Raw genomic sequence first — 19232 nt, forward strand, 5'->3', positions numbered from 1 at the left:
AAAAGCTAATAGTAATAGTAACAGTAATAGTAATAATAATAATATTTATACCCTGCCCACCTGGCTGGGTTTCCCCAGCCACTCTGGGCGGCTCCCAACAGAACATTAAAAACACGATAAAACATCAAACATTAAAAAATTCCCTAAACAGGGCTGCCTTCAGGTGTCTTCTAAAAGCCAGATAGTTGTTTATTTCCTTGACATCTGATGGGAGGGCGTTCCACAAGGTGGGCGCCACTACCGAGAAGGCCCTCTGCCTGGTTCATAATAATCTGTTTCATAATCTCTTTGAAATGTGGGGTGGAGGGAGGAGCCACGAAGCATAGAGGAGATGGTTTCTGTAATTCCCAAGCCAACAGACAACAGGGCACCGCCATATACTGAATCAGGCCGTCAGGGTCAAATTTAGTACTTGCCAACACTGATTGGCAGCAGTTGGCTTTCCAGGGTTTTGGGCAAGGGGTTGCAAGCAAAGCAGATGCTGTACCACGGAGATACAGCCCTCCCATCGTAAACGATGCAAGTGTCTAGTCCTCATGGTTCTGGACTGATTCAAACAGGAAGCTGCCCTGTACCAAATCAGAGCCCTGGTCCATGAAGTGCAGCATAACTTATACTATAGAGTCTACACACTGACTGGCAGTGGCGGGTTTCTGGTTTTCGGGCAGGGGTCTCTCTCTCTCCCAGCCCTGCCTGGTGATGCCACTGGGAACTGAACCCGGCGCTGCTCTGCCAACTGAGTTGGGGGTTGGAATAGATGGCTCTTGGGTGTCCCTCCCAACAGTTCAGTTCTCCAGTGCTATGACGTTAGGATTCCCACCTTCAAATATAGCATGCCTGAAGAATGGATGCTTTTGAATTCTGGTGCTGGAGGAGACTCTGGAGAGTCCCATGGACTGCAAGAAGATCCAACCTCTCCATTCTGAAGGAAATCAGCCCTGAGTGCTCACTGGAAGGACAGATCCTGAAGCTGAGGCTCCAATACTTTGGCCACCTCACGAGAAGAGAAGACTCCCTGGAAAAGACCCTGATGTTGGGAAAGATGGAGGGCACAAGGAGAAGGGGATGACAGAGGACGAGATGGCGGGACAGTGTTCTCGAAGCTACCAGCATGCATTTGACCAAACTGCGGGAGGCAGTGGAAGACAGGAGTGCCTGGCGTGCTCTGGTCCAGGGGGTCACAAAGAGTTGGACACGACTAAACGACAACACCACAGATTGTACATGAGAACGGCCAAACACAAACCCCCTCCCTGCAATTCCTTATTTGTGTGTTGACATGGGAACCGAAATTAGGAATTCCGCTACATTCCACACCAGCCGCCACTTGGGAGCGGAATGCAGTTTGTGGCAGGGGCACAGGGAGCGTTGCCAACACAGGATCAGCTGATCCCTGCATTCCCTGCCAAAAATAGCCAGAGGCCTCTGAGAGGAGGGCATTTTAAAACCACCACCTTTCCCAGCAAAGAAGACCCCTCGGTCTGTGAGGTGGGGTATCTCTGGGCTTTTGCTGTGGGTTGGGGGAGGAAAACTCCCCCTCGGACCTCTTCCTTCTGCCCCGTGGAAGATGGAGCAAGTTTGTTTCCTGCTGTTCCAAAGGGCAGAGGCCAAACTGATAATAATAATAATAATAATAATAATAATAATAATAATAATAATAATAATAATTTATTTATACCCCACCCATCTGGCTGGGTTTCCCCAGCCACTCTGGGCGGCTTCCAACAGAATATTAAAATACAACACAGTGGTACCTCGGGTTACATATGCTTCAGGTTACAGACTCCGCTAACCCAGAAATATTACGTCGGGTTAAGAACTTTGCTTCAGGATGAGAACAGAAATCGTGCAGCCACGGCAATAGGAGGCCCCATTAGCTAAAGTGGTTAAGAACAGTTTCAGGTTAAGAACGGACCTCTGGAACGAATTAAGTTCTTAACCTGAGGTACCACTGTAGTCTATTAAACATTAAAAGCTTCCCTAAAGAGGGCTGCCTTCAGATGTCTTCTAAAAGTCTGGTAGTTGTTTTTCTTTTTTGACCTCTGGTAGGAGGGCGTTCCACAGGGCGGGTGCCACTGCCGAGAAGGCCCTCTGCCTGGTTCCCTTTAACTTGGCTTCTTGCAGTGAGAGAACCGCCAGAAGGCCCTTGGCGCTGGACCTCAGTGTCCGGGCAGAACGTTGGGGGCAGAGACGCTCCTTCAGATATACTAGACTGAGGCCTTTTAGGGCTTTAAAGAACCAAATAACTCAAGAACAGCAAGAACAGAGATTCCCACTAGGCTTAGGAAGAACTTATGATTCTTCGGGGAGTGGGGGTACACAACGTTGAAATGTCTCCCTTGTGCAAGACCCCCTTTTATTGCCTGAGTGCAATCGTGCCAACTGCAATCCTGAAGAGGGGATCCCAGACCCGCCACCAAAACCAACAGGAAACAATTATAAGAGTTCCATCCATCCCTAGCAACGCCACACTTTGCATCTGTAAAATGAGAATAACATGGTGTTTTGCCACTCCCAACGCAGAAAGCCCTGTTACAAGACAGAAATCCTTTTATTCATCGCACCAACAGGGATGATAGGAAAAAGGATCCTGGCTTCATTATATATCTCTATATTTAAAGGACTGGTGATCTGTCAAAAAACAAAACAAAACCCAAACACTTTAAATGCCTCTTCCTTACCCAACTTATCAAAGTAGCAGTATGTTAATGTAGATGCAGTGGCACTTCCTGGTCAGCAGATGGCGCTAAAACTTCCTGCTGCAGCACAAGTGCTTTCCTGCCCAAGGTTCCAATGCTGCTGCTCACTGGCTGGCAGCCACAACCATAGAGTTGGGGGGGGGGGGACCAGAGGAAGAGACAGCCTTCTTCTCTTGTTCCTGCTTGAAAGTGGGTGGGGGGCAGAATCATTTAAACTCTTCCTCTTTATGGAGAAAGCCCTATTTGCCTTGGCACTGGCCAGCAGCCACATGACCATCTTCAGTCAGAGGTGCCAACTTAGCCCTTGGTGACTCCACACTCACAGGGCTGCCGTATGTCCAGACTTTCGCAGACATATCCGGGATTCATCTGCCGAAAACAGCATCCAGGCAGAATTTCTGATAACTGGTTAAAAAGTCTGGGAAAATCCATGTTGGAAGTGGGTTTTTTTGCGAAGAAAGAAAGAAAGAAAGAAAGAAAGAAAGAAAGAAAGAAAGAAAGAAAGAAAGAAAGAAAGAAAGAGTTTTGATAGCCCAAAAGTGGAAGTCACAGGAGATTCCGACTGTAAGGGAATGGCAGATAAAGTTGGTTGAATACGCTGAAATGGCAAAATTGACACACAGAATTCGCAATCAGGAGGAGACGAAGTACCAAAAAGAATGGAGTAAATTTATGGTTTATATAAGTGAGAAGTGTAGAAATATAAAAACGTTGGCAGGATTGAATTAAATCTTATGTCACGGTGTAATTTTTAACCAATGAAACTGTGAATTACAGATTGGAATAAGAAAACTTGGGGAAGGGAAGGACGGAAGTCAGCGGCTCTATGGAGCATAAAGTAGGATATATGTAATAAGATTTGATGTTTTTGTTGGTTGGTGTTGGCGTTCTTAAATCTCAATAAAAAGCATAAGAAAAGAAAAAAAAGTTTTTTTGTAATGAAAGAAAGATAGATCCACAACTTTATTGTCCGGATTTTTACTTTTTGAAATATGGCAACCGTACACACTCAACTGGACCTTAACCTTCTTCTCCCCTTCCTCAAATATCCCATGAAGGCCGCTTTCATCGTCTAAGGGACCTGCTATCTTTCGTGGTCCTTGGGCTTGACCGCAGCTAGCATTGAGGGAGGGAGTCCACCTGTGGCCCACCAGATATTGCTAGGAGTCCAGCTCCCTTCAGCCCCTGCCAAGATGGCGAAGGAGCAAAGGAATGCTGGGAGCCCCAAACAACTTAGGGAAGGCTGTCCTCACGCATTGACACACATATATTAAAAATCCAGGGCTCCAGTGTTTCAACACATCGAGGACAACGGGAAGGCGTTTCAGTCCAAAGGCTTTTCATGCGCCACCTCTTCTGTCCTCTCAAAGGATAAAAAAGAAACTTCAGTTCAGTTTTTGTCCTTGAAAAAGAACGACAGTAAAACAAAATCAATTGCACACAGAGGAAGGATTCTTTCAGAACAAGGGATCATTCCAGTTTGGGAGTTTTAACAGCAAAAAGTGGGTGGCAGACCCATGCTGCTAGATTGATCTAGAGTAACCTGGTCACTTGAGGGGATCGGGCTCTCTTTGCAGATTAGAGAGGGATCGGCGACTACAGCAGCAGGGCCAAATCCGAGCCTTCTTGAACAGCTCCAACCAGCTTCCAGTTGATATTACGATGCTGATGGAAATCGCTTCATTCGAGGAGGTGGATTGTGGTCGGGCAGACCTGCTCTCCTCTCTTGGCCCTCTGGCCAAAGTTGCCGACCAGAAGTAACGGGCGCCTAGCTTAGGCACAACTAACTTCACACCACTTTTACGTCAACATCACACATCCCAGAAAGAGAACTGGTTGTATATCCTGAGCTCCCCAAGGTTGAAGAAGAGGGGAAAGGGGGCTCATTTTGGCTCCAAGAAATTGTGTGTCCCAAGAAAACATCGGAGGACAAATTACGTGGCCTTGTTTGCCTCTCCCAAAGAGATGAAACTGCTTAAGAGATTAACTGACGTTCTCCCTCTTGCAGATCGGAGTCAAGAAAATATACCTCCTTACACACACTGGAGGGACGGTAGGGAAGCCAACCACATGGAATATTGAATTCCCAACCACATGGAATACTGAATTCCCAACGACATGGAATATTGAATTCCCAACCACATGGAATACTGAATTCCCAACCACATGGAATATTGAATTCCCAACCACATGGAATATTGAATTCCCAACCACATGGAATATTGAATTCCCAACCACATGGAATATTGAATTCCCAACCACATGGAATACTGAATTCCCAACCACATGGAATATTGAATTCCCAACCACATGGAATACTGAATTCCCAACCACATGGAATACTGAATTCCCAACCACATGGAATATGTAATGAGCTCTTCTTGGGAGTAGTTATCATCCTGCCATCAGAGCTGTCAGTCTGGGCCAAAGGAATCATCCCTTGGGCTAGGAGGGTCGACTCTGGACTTGTGCCTCCCAGACAGTGGAGGAGGGAAGAGAGAGGGCGTGGATTTGATTGGCAGAGGCTGCAGCCAACAGAAGGGCACTTGGGTGGTCCTCAGATCCAGGATGCTGAAAAAAGGGCGGGCTCAGTCCTCCACAGGAAGCTGCAGCGCAGAGTAGACCATCACTTGGTCAGCTTCCTTCCGCCGGCCTGGAAGAAAAGGGGGCTGTGTCAGGACAGAGAAAGAGAGACGTCTAGAGGCAACCACTGGCTGGATTCCATCTAAACCACGTTATCTGGGTGGTCACTGCTGCCAGTTGGGCAATCTTTGGCCAGTTGTCTGCTAGTAAGACTCTAGCCCTATCTTAAGCACTTTAAACTGGATCAATTTAGGCAGACATGGCTTCCCCCCAAAGGATCCTGGGAACTGTAGATTTATTGATTTTTATATTCTTGTTTCAGAATATTTATCTCTTTTTTAAAAAAAATAATAATATAAATTTTATTAGTATTTCCCACACAACAACATGAAAAATATCGAAAAACAATACACAAAAACCAACATTAAAAAAATTTCCATATCTTACAAGTTAATAATATAAACACTAAAAAGAAAAACAAACATTGACTTCCACCAATCCCACAGCATCTCCTTTATCTTTCCTTGTGTCTTCCTGTCTTCCTGATCATCTCTGTCTTAACATCTAGATATAAATCCCTCTTTCTTATCCTTTCACTTCACAAGGTTATTCCAGACTCAGCCAGATTTCTGTCCTCAAACCTTGACTTTTGAGGTATTCATTTAGGCACTTTTTTCACTTCGCTTTTTGGTTTTTGTCTTATTATGTCTGTCAGTTTGGCTAATTCTAAATATTCTGAAAGCTTACATAACCACATGGGAACTGTAGATTGTGAAGGGTGCTGAGAGTTGCTAGGAGGAGACCCTCTGTTCCCACCAGAGAAACAACTCCCAGAATTCCCTGGAAAGAAGGGAACCATCGCTGTCTCCTGCAGGACCGAGATCCCAAGTTTAACTCGGCGCTGATAAAAGAAGCACTCCTTTTATCTGTCCTGCATACTCCAAAACCGACGTGTTCCAATGTTATGAGGGAGGAAAACATTTCTCTCTGCCCTTTCTCCATGCTATGCAGAATTTGATAAGACTCCTCTATCACGTCACCTCTCGCTTCCCTTTTTCTCTAAACCAACACTTGAAATCCCTGCAGCCATATGGACTAGAAACTTGGGTTTTTAATTTTTTTAAAAACTAAAGCTACCGCAGTTTTCGCTCTATAGGACGCTCCTGGTCATAGGATGCACCTTGTTTTAGAGGGGGAGAACAAGAAAAAAGAATTCTCCCCCTCTCTGCTCAGCGCCCCTTCAGCGAAGCGGCAGGAGCCCCTTCCATTTCTCCTCCCGCTTGACTGAAGGGGCGCTGCACAGCTCTCCCTCTCTGCTGAAGCCGGGAGAGTCTGGCTCTCCCGGCTTCAGCAAAAGGAACCTGAAGCCTTCGGAGCGTAGTGCAAGGTCCCTGAAGCCCCTTTTGCTCTCCAGGCTTCAGCGAAAGCAACGTGAAGCCAAGGAGCACGGAAGGAGTGCTCCCTCTGCGCTTTGGATGCTTCGCGTTGCTATCGCTGAAGCCAAGGAGCCTGCATTCGCTCCATAGGGCGCACACACATTTCCCCTTCATTTTTGGAGGGGAAAAAGTGCGTCCTATAGAGCGAAAAATACAGTATTTGCTTAGGTCAACAAGCTTTTTCTGCTCCTACCCATGCCTGTATAAACCCAGGTGGGCTTGGTGTGTGTGTCTGTTTTAGCTATTGCCCTGCACTCGTTCCTCTCCCACAAAGATGTGCGACCCTCACATGACAGGCAGGTGACAATGCTCCTCAGGGAACCTCCGGCAGTGAAGAAGGCCCAGACCCCCATGGAGAAGGTGATGATGAAGATGGGAATGAGGCTGGCTTCGTAGCAAGGATTTAGAAACGTCTGTGGAGACGGGAGAAAAAGAGAGGATTTCAGAACAAAGGATTTCAGACCACAATAAATCTGCTCCATATAATAATAAATAATAATAATAATAATAATAATAATAATAATAATAATAATAATTTATTATTTATACTCCACCCATCTGGCTGGGTTTCCCCAGCCACTCTGGGCAGCTTCCAACAGAATATTAAAATACATAGTCTATTAAACATTAAAAGCTTCCCTAAACAGATGTCTTCTAAAAGTCTGGTAGTTGTTCTTCTCTTTGACATCTGGTGGGAGGGCATTCTACAGCGCAGGTGCCACTACCAAGAAGGCCCTCTGCCTGGTTCCCTGTAACTTGGCTTCTCGCAGTGAGGGAACCACCAGAAGGCCCTCAGCGCTGGACCTCAGTGTCTGGGCAGAATGATGGGGGTGGAGACGCTCCTTCAGGTACACAGGACTGAGGCCGTTTAGGGTTTTAAAGGTCAGCACCAACACTTTGAATTGTGCTCAGAAACATACTGGGAGCCAATGTAGGTCTTTCAAGACCAGTGTTATGTGGTCTTGGCGGCAGCTCCCAGTCACCAGTCTAGCTGCCGCATTCTGGATAAGTTGTAGTTTCCCGGTCACCTTCAAAGGTAGCCCCACGTGGAGCGCATTGCGGTAGTCCAAACAGGAGATAACTAGAGCATGCACCGCTCTGGCAAGACGGTCTGTGGGCAGGTAGAGTCTCAGCCTGTGTACCAAATGGAAAGACCATATCCAGCCTTTAGCTGTGGTTCCTGCATTGCAGGGGGTTGGCTGGATGACCTAGGGAGGGCCCTTCCAGCTGTATGATCTGATCCTGTATCTTCTCCTTGCGGCTGCTGCCAATCCCCTCCACATCCCATAAACCTCTTCAAAGCAGGCAGCCCAGGCTCGTCTCCACGGCAACTGCGGCTGACCAATGTGGCTTAGGGGATAATTCCCTGCTGTTCTAGAAGGCCAGATGGTTTTCATGTGACTGCAAATCTCGCATTTAACGTCCTCCCACCATCCTCTCCTCCTCCTACACTGCTAAGGAGAAGAACCGAGCAGGTAGGGGGTCCTGCTTGCAGGCCCCACTCTCCTTTGCAACACCAGCAAAATCTGGGGAGAGGGGTGGTTGTAACTAAGCCGGGATCACACATCGTTTGAGACCATTAACACCAGAATATTTTTTAAAAGGGGCGTGGGAATAAAACTATTCACATTACTGTGTGAATTCAATATTCACTATTAAATGGAGAAATCCCCACCCCACCCCACCAATAAACAACAGGATAAAGGGACAGTATAAAAACAAAGTAAGTGGCCTACAGGATCATGCCCACCTTGTCCTGTTCTCACCCAATGCCTGTGGCAAACCTACAAACAGAATTCGGGCACAAGAGAATCTCTCCCCTGCTGCAGTGTCCAGCAATTGGAATTCAGAGACATCGCTGCCTCCGGCCGTGGAGGTAGAACGTAACCATTGTGCCTCTTGGCCACTGATAGCTTCACTCTATGAATTTGTCCAATCCTTCTTTAAAGCCACCCAACTTAGTGGCCATTACTGCCTCTTGTGGGAGCGAGTTCCACAGTCTATGCACTGCGTGAAGAAGTACTTTATCTGTCCTGAACCTTCCAGTGTTCAACTTCATTGGATATCCCCAAGTTCTAAGGTTACAAGAGAGAGTGAGAAGCTATTCTCTAAACCTTTGGGCCCATCTAGCTCAGTCAGGACGCGGGTGGCGCTGTGGGTTAAACCAGTGTTTCCCAACCTTGGGCCTCCAGCTGTTTTTGAACTACAATTCCCATCATCCCTGACCACTGGTCTTGCTAGCTAGGGATGATGGGAGTTGTAGGCCAAAAACATCTGGAGGCACAAGGTTGGGAAACACTGGGTTAAACCACAGAGCCTAGGACTTGCCAATCTGAAGGTTGGCGGTTTGAATCCCTGCGATGGGGTGAGCTCCCATTGTTCGGTCCCTGCTCCTGCCAACCTAGCAGTTCGAAAGCACAAAGTGCAAGTAGATAAATAGGTACCACTCCGGCGGGAAGGTAAATGGCGTTTCCGTGCACTGCTCTGGTTCACCAGAAGGGGATTAGTCATGCTGACCACATGATCCAGAAGCTGTACGCCGGCTCCCTTGGCCAATAAAGCGAGATGAGCGCCGCAACCCGAGTCAGCCACGACTGGACCTAATGGTCAGGGGTCCCTTTACCTTTACCTAGCTCAGTATCATCAACACTGACTGTTTCAGTTCTCCAGAGTTTCAGACAAGATGGCTTTCCCAGCCTTACCTGAACATGCCGAAGTTTGAATGTAGGACTTTCTGCATGCAAAGCAGATGACCCACCACCAAGCTATGGACCTTCCCTTAAAAATAATAGCAAGATTCCAATCCCCATGGTTCTGGAGGGGTCAATAGGAAGCTGCCCTGTACCAAACCAGGCCATTTGTCCATCTAGCTTAGTATTACCTACACCAATTGGCAGCAGCTCTCCAAAGTTTCAGGTACGGACACTCCCAGCCTGCTTCTACACAGGAAACCAAATATGTCCCTGCATGTAGAAAGCTATCACCTTTCACCTTCAGCCATGGCATGTTAATTTTCTCTGTGCCGGGATTATTGGTTTGTTTACTTTCAGTAGAGGATCACTCTTCATGCTGAAGGTGGGGATTCATTCATCTGATTGGATTCTCCTCTAATAAAGGATGTGGGGGAGGAAGGGAGAGGAGATTGTTAGCCGCTTTGAGACTCCTTAAGGTAAAGGTAAAGGGACCCTTGACCATTAGGTCCAGTCATGATCGACTCTGGGGTTGCGGCGCTCATCTCGCTTTATTGGCCGAGGGAGCCGGCGTACAGCTTCCAGATCATGTGGCCAGCATGACTAAGCTGCTTCTGGCGAACCAGAGCAGCGCACGGAAACGCCGTTTACCTTCCCGCCGGAGCAGTACCTATTTATCTACTTGCACTTTGACATGCTTTCGAACTGCTAGTTTGCCAGGAGCTGGGACCGAGCAACGGGAGCTCACCCCGTCGCGGGGATTCGAACCGCCGACCTTCAGATCGGCAAAACCTAGGCTCTGTGGTTTAACACGCCACCCTTGAGACTCTCCTGCGAGAAGGAGTTCCGTAGTTTAAGCCACGCGCTGTGTGAAGAAATATGCAGGAGTGTTCCTGCATCCATGCCTTCTCTGCATGTTTCCCTTTCGGGCGTCTGCTCGGCCACCGTGAGAACAGGATTCTAGATTAGATGAGCCACTAACCTCACCCAGCTAGAGGGCTCTTCTGACTTTCTTATGGAACCTCCAGCTCCAGGGGCAGTCTATCTGAATTCCTAGGTTCTTGGGGGCATTCGGCCACCGCGAGAACAGGACGCTGGAATAGACTGGGGCCTGATCCAACAGTGCTCTCCTGATGTTCCCATGTAACGTGGGTCATTCTACTCACCAAGCCGGACGTGACCAGGTGACTGATGACCACCAACGCCAGAGTCCAGTAACGGCCCTTCTCACAGGCGTCAAAGAAGATCGTGCCCCAGAACGTGTGTAGGAAAACCAGCGCCATTGTGAGGAAGGCTGAAAGGAGGAGGGCGGGAGAACGGTCAAGCCACATCGCAGCGAGTATGATTTATGCTGTTTCTCAAAATCGGTGGTTTGGCAGTCTGTTCCATGTGGACAGTGCCAGTTTGGAGAAGCATTTGGCAATCTTTAGTGGACTGTCAAGTGGCCAGGAGCCCAGGTAGGGCTGCGACTGTCCCATTACTGGAGAGCCTTTATTAGTCAGGGTGGAGCATGGCAGGGGAAAGTTTGGCCATCCTGATAATTTTAGACAGCAACTCCCATTAGCCAACATTCAGAGATGATGGGTGCGAGTTTTATTTTATCTACTGTTAAACATATATCCTTCCTCCCAAAGGCAGGAGTGATCGGACTTCTTAAAATCAATCCCACTACACACCGAAGACTAGGAAAGATCTCTTCTAGACAAAAAGAAGGTTATTTACGTATGCTACTACTACTGCGGCCTGTGTTTCGTTAGCCCCAAAATGAAAACGAGCGAGGTCCCAAGCAAAGAAGAATGGGAACTTAAACTGACGGAATATAGTATGTGCAGCTTGCGGACCTAACTTATAGAATAAGAGAACAAGAAGAACTTATGTTTAAAGAAGATTGGAAAACGTTTATTGAATATGTGGAGGGAAATCGTGTACATTTGAAAACGCTGGCAGCATTAAGATAAATTCGACAGTGCAAATAAGCTTTGATGGGCGTAAAAAATCATTACTGAGTGGGTGCAATAATGGAACAATGAATGGTTTAGTTTATATAAAATATGCAGGGATTTATGTTATGCAAAATGAACCTTGGAAAGAGAAGGAGGGAAGTCATTGATATTTTAAGGTTGTTTAAATGAATATTTTAAATTGTACAATTTATAAATAAAAGATCTGTTCTTAGACAGCTTGCAGGAAGGGGAAGGTACACAGCATGCACCAAAAACTCAACGGAGACAGCACCTCTCCAATATTTAGCAGGTCAGAATTCCAAATGAGAGATGCCACAACCTTGAAGGCCCTGTTTCTTTATTGCAAGCACCCCCAAACCTGGTTCTCCAGATGTTTTGAGACTACAGTTCCCATCATCCTTAGCTAACAGGGCCAGTGGTCAGGGATGATGGGAATTGTAGTCCCAAAATATCTGGAGGGCCGAGTTTGGGGATGTCTGCTCTATTGTATGGAATGGGCCTCCTGATAAGCTGGTTATCCTCACCTGGGGAGTGCAGGTGTCTGTCAGGTATATAAGGGCTGAGACCATTCTATATGTTCTTTTTTTGGATTCTAGAGGGCCAAAGGTTTCCCCATAGGGAACACTGAGAACTTAGATGGACCCCAGAGGTCTGGATCAGTATCTATGGCCTTCCTATGTCCCCGAAATAACGTCACCTGAAGTGATTTTTTTTTTTACCAACAACCAAAACACAAACAGTGAAAACAAACAATGAAACCCCCCAGGCGGCTGATACATTGGGTATACATAATCAATGATAACATATTCAAATCAACTATATGTACAATTCTATACATACCTTAACACTCCTCCCGCCACAAAGTTTATTTAGCTTTTAACATTTTAATTGCCCCAGTTTGTTCAAACCTGCCCAAATAATTCAATATCTTCTCAAACCAATCCTCCTCCTTCTCACTGATCTTAAACCCTTTCATTTTATGTATCTTCACAGTTAGATATTCTAAGATTATAATATTTTTCAATTTTTCCCTCCATTGGTTCACCCCTAGCTCTTCTGCATTTTTCCAGTTACTCGCTATAACCTGTCTGGCTGCAAATACCATCAATTTTACCCATTTACATTCCTCTTTTGCTTCTAACTCGGTGCCACTCAGGCTAATAAGAACCATTAATTTAGATATTTCCACCTTCCTACTCACAATTCCCGATATTTCTATACCAATCTGTTTCCAGAATTCATTAACTAACGGACAATCCCACCACATATGACTGTATGTTCCCATCACTCCACATTTCCTCCAGCAATTCTTACTCTCAGATTTTGTAATATGATATAACCTTACAGGTGTGTAATACCTGAAGTGATGAAGTAATGGGGTGAATCCCCATGGATTCCCACGGTGCCTGGCCCAATGGAGTCCGCAAGGATGTTGATGACGGAGAAGACCCCGCTGATGATTCCAAAGGAGAGACCCGAGACTGCGGAAGAGAGTACGAAGGACAAACCCATTTCACAGCACTCTGAGAACGTTTATTGCTATGCCGTGCCTCATCTTACAGGACATCACTTTCCCAACTAGCAGCCTCCATTGTGAGAGCAGTTTATAATGGAATTTGCACACACAGGGGAAGGGCAACTCAAGAGGTCTGAAAAAGGGGTCAGCAAAGTTGTTACATTGGTACCTGGGGTTAAGTACTTACAGTGGTACCTCGGGTTAAGTACTTAATTCGTTCCGGATGTCTGTTCTTAACCTGAAACATTTTTTAACCTGAAGCACCACTTTAGCAAATGGGGCCTCCTGCTGCTGTCATGCCGCCGGAGCCCAATTTCTGTTCTTATCCTGAAGCAAAGTTCTTAACCTGAAGAACTATTTCTGGGTTAGCGGAGTGTGTAACCTGAAGCGTATGTAACCCGAGGTACCACTGTAATTTGTTCCGGAGGTCCGTTCTTAACCTGAAACTGTTCTTAATCTGAAGCACCACTTTAGCTAATGGGGCCACCTGCTGCTGCTGCGCCGCCGGAGCACGATTTCCGCTCTCATCCTGAAGCAAAGTTCTTAACCTGAAGCACCATTTCTGGGTTAGCGGAGTCTGTAACCTGCAGCGTCTGTAACCTGCAGCGTATGTAACCTGAGGTACCACTGTATTTCACTTGGGAGGGGCCGCTTTGAAAATGGAGCTTTAAAGGAAACTGAATTCTGAAGTGTGAAGGACTTCTGCTTTAGCTTTGTCGGTTACAGGCGGCTGTTTTTTAAGGCCAGAAAAGGACATCTGGATTCTACAAGGAGGAACTGTTTCAGCGACAGTTGTGACGCACGTAGGGAGACAGACACGCAGGAAAGGGAACAGCCAGCCATTCGCTCACCGTATGCCATCTGCTTGATCGAGATGGGAGACCGGCCGTCTTCGCTGATGGTCACCAGCCCTTCGTCAGCTTTCCTGAGGGCAGGGTGCAAAAAGAAAGCAGGAAATTGGTCGGCGGTTTGTGAGGCAGAGACAGTCACGAGATTTTTATAGCGTAGTGTTGGAAGAGGCATCAAAGGTTGGGTAGTCTGGCAATGCAGGAATCACAACTAAATAATCCCTGAATGCTCTTTAAAAACTTCCATGTTTACCCAAGAGCTCCTAGGTTCCGACTCTTTAATTTTGTTTTTCTTTTGACCCATACTCCATTTTATTTGCGATGCACTGCTGCATTTTCCCCCACCCCCATCTTTTATTTAGGAAATTTCAGTGAACAATTGTTTTCCATTGGTTTATTAGTTTTTTCTCAAAGTATCTCCTTTTATGAACAGACTCCAGTTTTGTGTTTTGATTTTTGGTATCCTTTGTAAGCATATAAAGGAGATGGATGGATCAACTTACTTTTATTTATTCAACAAGGTTTATACACACCACTTGATTACAATAAAAAGCCTTTGAGTGGTTTCTTTTTTAAAAAAAAGGAGGCCGCATTAAATTTATCAATAAGAGACCATTATAAAAATGGACCACAGAAAGAGGGAGAAGGAAGTCAAATTTTCGAAATGTTAAATTGGTTGTAAAACTAATGGAATGCATAAATTTGAAAAGTATAAATAAAAAACTAAAATAAAAATTGGCACAGAAGTGGGAATATTTGCCACAGCTTAGAAAAGGCACTCTTACTTGAGGAGCTTGAAGTACGCGAAGCGAAAGGCTTCCTGGAGCAAAACCGAGACAGCTGCCCCGAACATCAGAAGGCCGTACTGTAGACGCCCATCTTCCCGGTCACTCAGATGCACCGAAATAAACCAGATCAAAGAGGCCAGGAGCAGGGAGACCAGCCAGAAAAAGGCCCTGGATAGACAGCGAGAGGAACAAAAGGACATAAACCGTTATCAACAGGTGTGCACATACAGTGGTACCTTGGTTCTCAAACTTAATCCGTTCCGGAAGTCCGGAACTTTTAAAAACAACCCCTAAAACAGCAATTTAACATGAATTTTACTATCCAACGAGACCACTGATCCATAAAATGAAAGCAATAATCAATGCACTGTACTATAAAATAAAGAAGACAGTATTGCAGGTGATAAAATTTAAATTTAACTTTTTTTCTTAACTGCATTCACTGATGATAGTCATTGTTTGGTTGGGGGGCTTTTATCCATTTCCACAGTCACACAATTAATCAATCAGTAGCTGAACTGGGTTCCACACAAAAACAAGAACAAATTAACCGAAAAAGCCTAAAAAAAAAAAAGCAAAATAAATAGCAAAAACAAAAGTGGCAAACTGAATCAGTTCCGGAAGTCTGTTTGACTTCTGAAATGTTCAATAACCAAGGCGCAGCTTCTGATTGGTGCAGGCTCCCTGGAAACAATAACCGACAGCTGCGTTGGACGTTCGGCTTCTGAAAAATGTTCGAAAACCGGAACACTTACTTCCGGGTTTTTGGCATTTGAGAACCTAGGTACCACTGTAGTCTGAACTTGGGGAGAAGAGATTCACACCAGGATAACTCACTTTCTGCAACCTGTTTAAATCATTCTGCAACCTGTTTAAATCATGACCTACCACGCAGAATTTTTTCTGCTTCGCGGGAAGAAGCTGAGGCCGACAGTCATCAAAATTTGGGGCCCTCCAGATGTTCCAGACTACCGCTGGGCCTGATGGGAGTTGTAGTTCCAAAACAGCTGCAAGGCCTCAGGCTGACAACAGCTGAGTTGAACAGCCCCCCTCCCATGCCTTTTGGGGGGCAGGAATGCTTCTGAGTGCCACTTGCCAGAACCCCCCACCCTGTCAAGCCTTATCCCAGTTATTTAAATCAGGGTGGATTTGATTTAAAATCAAATCAAATTAAATCACGATTTAAATCACTAGTCAGTAAGACTTGATTTAAATCTTTTTTTCTTTTCTTTTCAGAAAGACTCATTCTTGCTGGTATAATCTTAACATTTACAACCAGATGAAGTTTTCATTTTTTGAATAATAAATTTTCAGAGTAGTTTTTACAGTCATATCCAAAATTACTGATTTGGTTTATACTATGATTAGAAATACATAGGCAGATAATTATGAAATTATTGTGAGGTTTAATAAGTGAACTGTTTATATCTGGACAATTTTTCTGATGTACTTTATTGGAAGGAGAAAAATTCTTTAAGGCTGTCATGCGCCGATGATGTATCTAACTTCTCTCCTCTGAGCTATCTAAGGGAAGTTTGGTCAGATGCAAACCTTTGTCATGTGCTCCATTGCAGGAAAGAAGGAAGGAATGCAATGCAGGCTTTGGGGTTGTTTTTTTGTAAATAAACAGCAGAACTGGAAAATCTAGATTTGCAGAGGAGACACACAATGCCCTCTTTTGTCAACCAAAGGTGCTTTCTCACAGTTTCCAAAGGGACGTTTTGGCACCTTTGGGGCTGTGATTTTCTCAGTGGGAATAAATGCTGCAGGCGCATTTTACAAGTACAGGTTTCAAAAGCAAGGAAGAGGAAGGCATCGGCCCCACCTTGCTTTCTCTCAATAGATCTCCAAAACTCATCATAGCAAGCTCCTGCCATCTGTAACTGACCCTAGCATGTCGTCACCAGCAAAATGTGCTCCAGACCCGGCTTCCTACACTCTGGAGGCAATAATAAACAAGGAAATGGATTGTAACTTCTGCAAAAAAAAATAAAAAATCACAGCCAACAGGACCTGGCTCAGCAGTAGGGAACCTGCCTTGCACACAGAAGGTCTGGGGTTAAATCTGCAACATCATTGACAAAGCAGTAAATCAATCCCTTTATTTGGAATCATGAGGACACGGCTGCAGCTCAGTGATAAGAGCACATACCGTATTTTTTGCTCTATAAGACGCACCAGACCACAAGACGCACCTAGTTTTTGGAGGCGGAAAACAAGAAAAAAATTATCTGAATCTCAGAAGCCAGAACAGCAAGAGGGATCGCTGTGCAGTGAAAGCAGCAATCCCTCTTGCTGTTCTGGCTTCTGGGATAGCTGCGCATCCTGCATTCGCTCCATAAGACGCACACACATTTCCACTTACTTGTTAGGAGGGGGAAAGTGAGTTTTATAGAGCAAAAAATACGGTACTTTGCACGCAGGAGATCCCAGAGTGCAATTCTCAAAATCTTCAGGTCAGGCTGGGAACGTTCCACTGCCTTAAACCCCGAAGAGCTGCTGCCAGTCCGAGTGGACAACACTGAGCTAGATGGACCCAAGGGTCTGACTCTGTTTAAAGCCCACTGGTCCTAAAATATGGGTTTTAAGGGAAGACTGTGTGACTTCCAGGAGATCTTAAGACTGACAAGCTCCTTAGAAAAACCACAAGAAAAATGATTTCTGATTTTTTTAAAAAATATTATTATTTCCATGCTGGAGTAGCAGCACTGATGCTAAGATAGTACAGTATTTTAAACCGGATGCTTTATCAGGGAGAAAGGAAGAGGAAGTGCCTGAAAAGTTACTCAATGGGGGCGCAGGTGGGCAGAATTGGCCAATAAATTGCAAATAGGCCTATTTATGCCCACCCACTTTGCACTGTGTTGTTGGTTATAATAAGAGGGAGAGAGAAATATGCTTTTCTTCTCTTTTAAAAAGGATTGTTTGTTTGTTTATATTTATGAGTTGCTTCCTATAATAGCATATCAAAGCAATTTTGAGAATCGCCTTTCTATGTAAGCCGCTTAAGCGATTCCACATCGTTGCGCGGTTATCTGCAAATAAATAAATAATCATCAAGAACTAAAATGACACCGATTAGAACGGGACTTCACTCCCCGGAAAAAGTATGGATATAGAGATGGTTACCCAAACAAACATAAATGAAAAACCAAAATATAATTAAGCTGCCTTAAAATGGAAAGGTGATAATTTCGCGGCCCATCAGTTATAACCTCTTGTTGCTACACTGGGACCTTCAAAGGGGGGGCTCTGTGCATGGAGCCCCCTCCCCTCCCTCCGTGTGTTTCCATATCACCCTCATAACCTCAAGAAGCCCCTCCCCTGACCCCAGAAAAAGAGGTCTCCGCACACCAGCCCTACTGCCCACATCTCCCCCACTCCAGGCCCCACATCCCTCTACAGGTCTACTCAAACTGAGCTTACTCCACCCATGGAAGTGGGTGGAAGTTTGCACCTTATATGAACAAAGCAAAACCAAGCAAAGCACTGTGATCTCCGATTTAAAATGAAAAAAAGTGGGAGTAACAATTTTGCAACCTGTCAATAATTCCCTGCCTCCTTCTTGTCTGGGGCCTGCAAAGGAAGTGCTTTGCACATGCCCCAGATTCCTCTCTCCCCTCCACAAGAATCTGTGAGCAAGACTACGATCTCTGCCTTAAAAGGAAAAGGTGGGCCTAGTAATTTTGCAAAAAAAGAGCTTCCCGCTAAACATCAGGAAGAACTTTCCGACAGGAAGAAGCGGCGAGCTCTTTTCCTTGCAGGTTTTAAAGCAGAGGTTGGGTGGTCACCTTTCATGGATGCTTTAGTTGAGATTCCTGCATGGAGGGGGTCCCTTCATTCTACATTCTGTGATTCTATGGAAAGTCCCCCAACCCTTTCTTTTTGAGAGGCTGGGGCCAGAGCCTTCTCCCCTCCACAAGAACAAAAAAACACGTGAACAAAACAAGGCTATGATCTCTCTGCCTGCAAACAGGAAATGTGGGAATAATCCTGTTTTTCTGCTTTTTGTTTTGCAATTTATCGTTCAATCATAACCTTCCTCTCTTTGCTAGGCAGAGACTTACCACGGAAGGTATTTCTGCACATGCCCCGGAGCCCCTTCTCCACGTCACCCTCCCCCAACCGGGACCCACTTTCCTCCCCCCAGAAATAAGAGGGGATTCCCCCCCCAGCAGCCCCCTTCCCCCCCAAACCAAGAGGCTGGGGCCAGAGCCTTCTCCCCTCCCCAAGAACAAAAAAACACGTGAACAAAACAAGGCTATGATCTCTCTGCCTGCAAACAGGAAATGTGGGAATAATCCTGTTTTGTTTGTTTTGCAATTCACCGTTCAATCATAACCTTCCTCTCTTTGCTAGGCAGAGATCTACCACGGAAGGTCTTTCTGCACATGCCCCGGAGCCCTCTCTCCACATCACCCTCCCCCAACCGGGACCCACTTTCCTCCCCCCCAAAAAGAAGAGGGGATTCCCCCCCAGCAGCCCCCTCCCCCCTAAAAAAACAGCCCCCTGCTGACCCAGCCACCAGGATGATGACGCGCAGGGGGTCCCCGGCTACGGTGAGCAGGCAGAGGGCCAAGGCCGGCCCGAAGGCGATGAAGGTGCAGCCGAAGAACACCGCCGCCCCCATCGCCCCGAGAAGCAGCGCCGGAGGCAGCAGGAACCAGGCAGGGAGGGAAGCTCCGGCAGAGAGCACGGGCGGGGCCAC

The 19232-nt window shown here is 46.0% G+C and overlaps 1 protein-coding gene and 1 long non-coding RNA gene across 2 annotated transcripts in view; both read right to left on the reverse strand.

The window, feature by feature from the left end:
- Positions 1–2532: 2532 nt before the first annotated feature.
- Positions 2533–19232, reverse strand: part of LOC309358820 — a 58181-nt gene continuing 41481 nt past the window's right edge. Inside the window, exon 2 of the long non-coding RNA XR_014163639.1 lies at positions 2533–3104. This is a non-coding gene — a long non-coding RNA (uncharacterized lncRNA). The remainder of the gene's footprint in view (positions 3105–19232) is intronic.
- Positions 3645–19203, reverse strand: APH1A (aph-1 homolog A, gamma-secretase subunit). The gene is made up of 7 exons (XM_081891954.1): positions 19042–19203; positions 14522–14692; positions 13740–13813; positions 12731–12853; positions 10575–10702; positions 7008–7131; positions 3645–5352 (listed from the first exon to the last, which is right to left on the reverse strand). The coding sequence occupies exons 1-7, from the start codon at positions 19152–19154 to the stop codon at positions 5288–5290; spliced, it is 798 nt and encodes a 265-aa protein (XP_081748080.1). The 5' UTR covers positions 19155–19203; the 3' UTR covers positions 3645–5287.

This window comes from Podarcis melisellensis (assembly GCF_964234715.1).
Source record: "Podarcis melisellensis genome assembly, chromosome: 16".
In the NCBI taxonomy this organism is placed as follows: Eukaryota; Metazoa; Chordata; class Lepidosauria; order Squamata; family Lacertidae; genus Podarcis; species Podarcis melisellensis.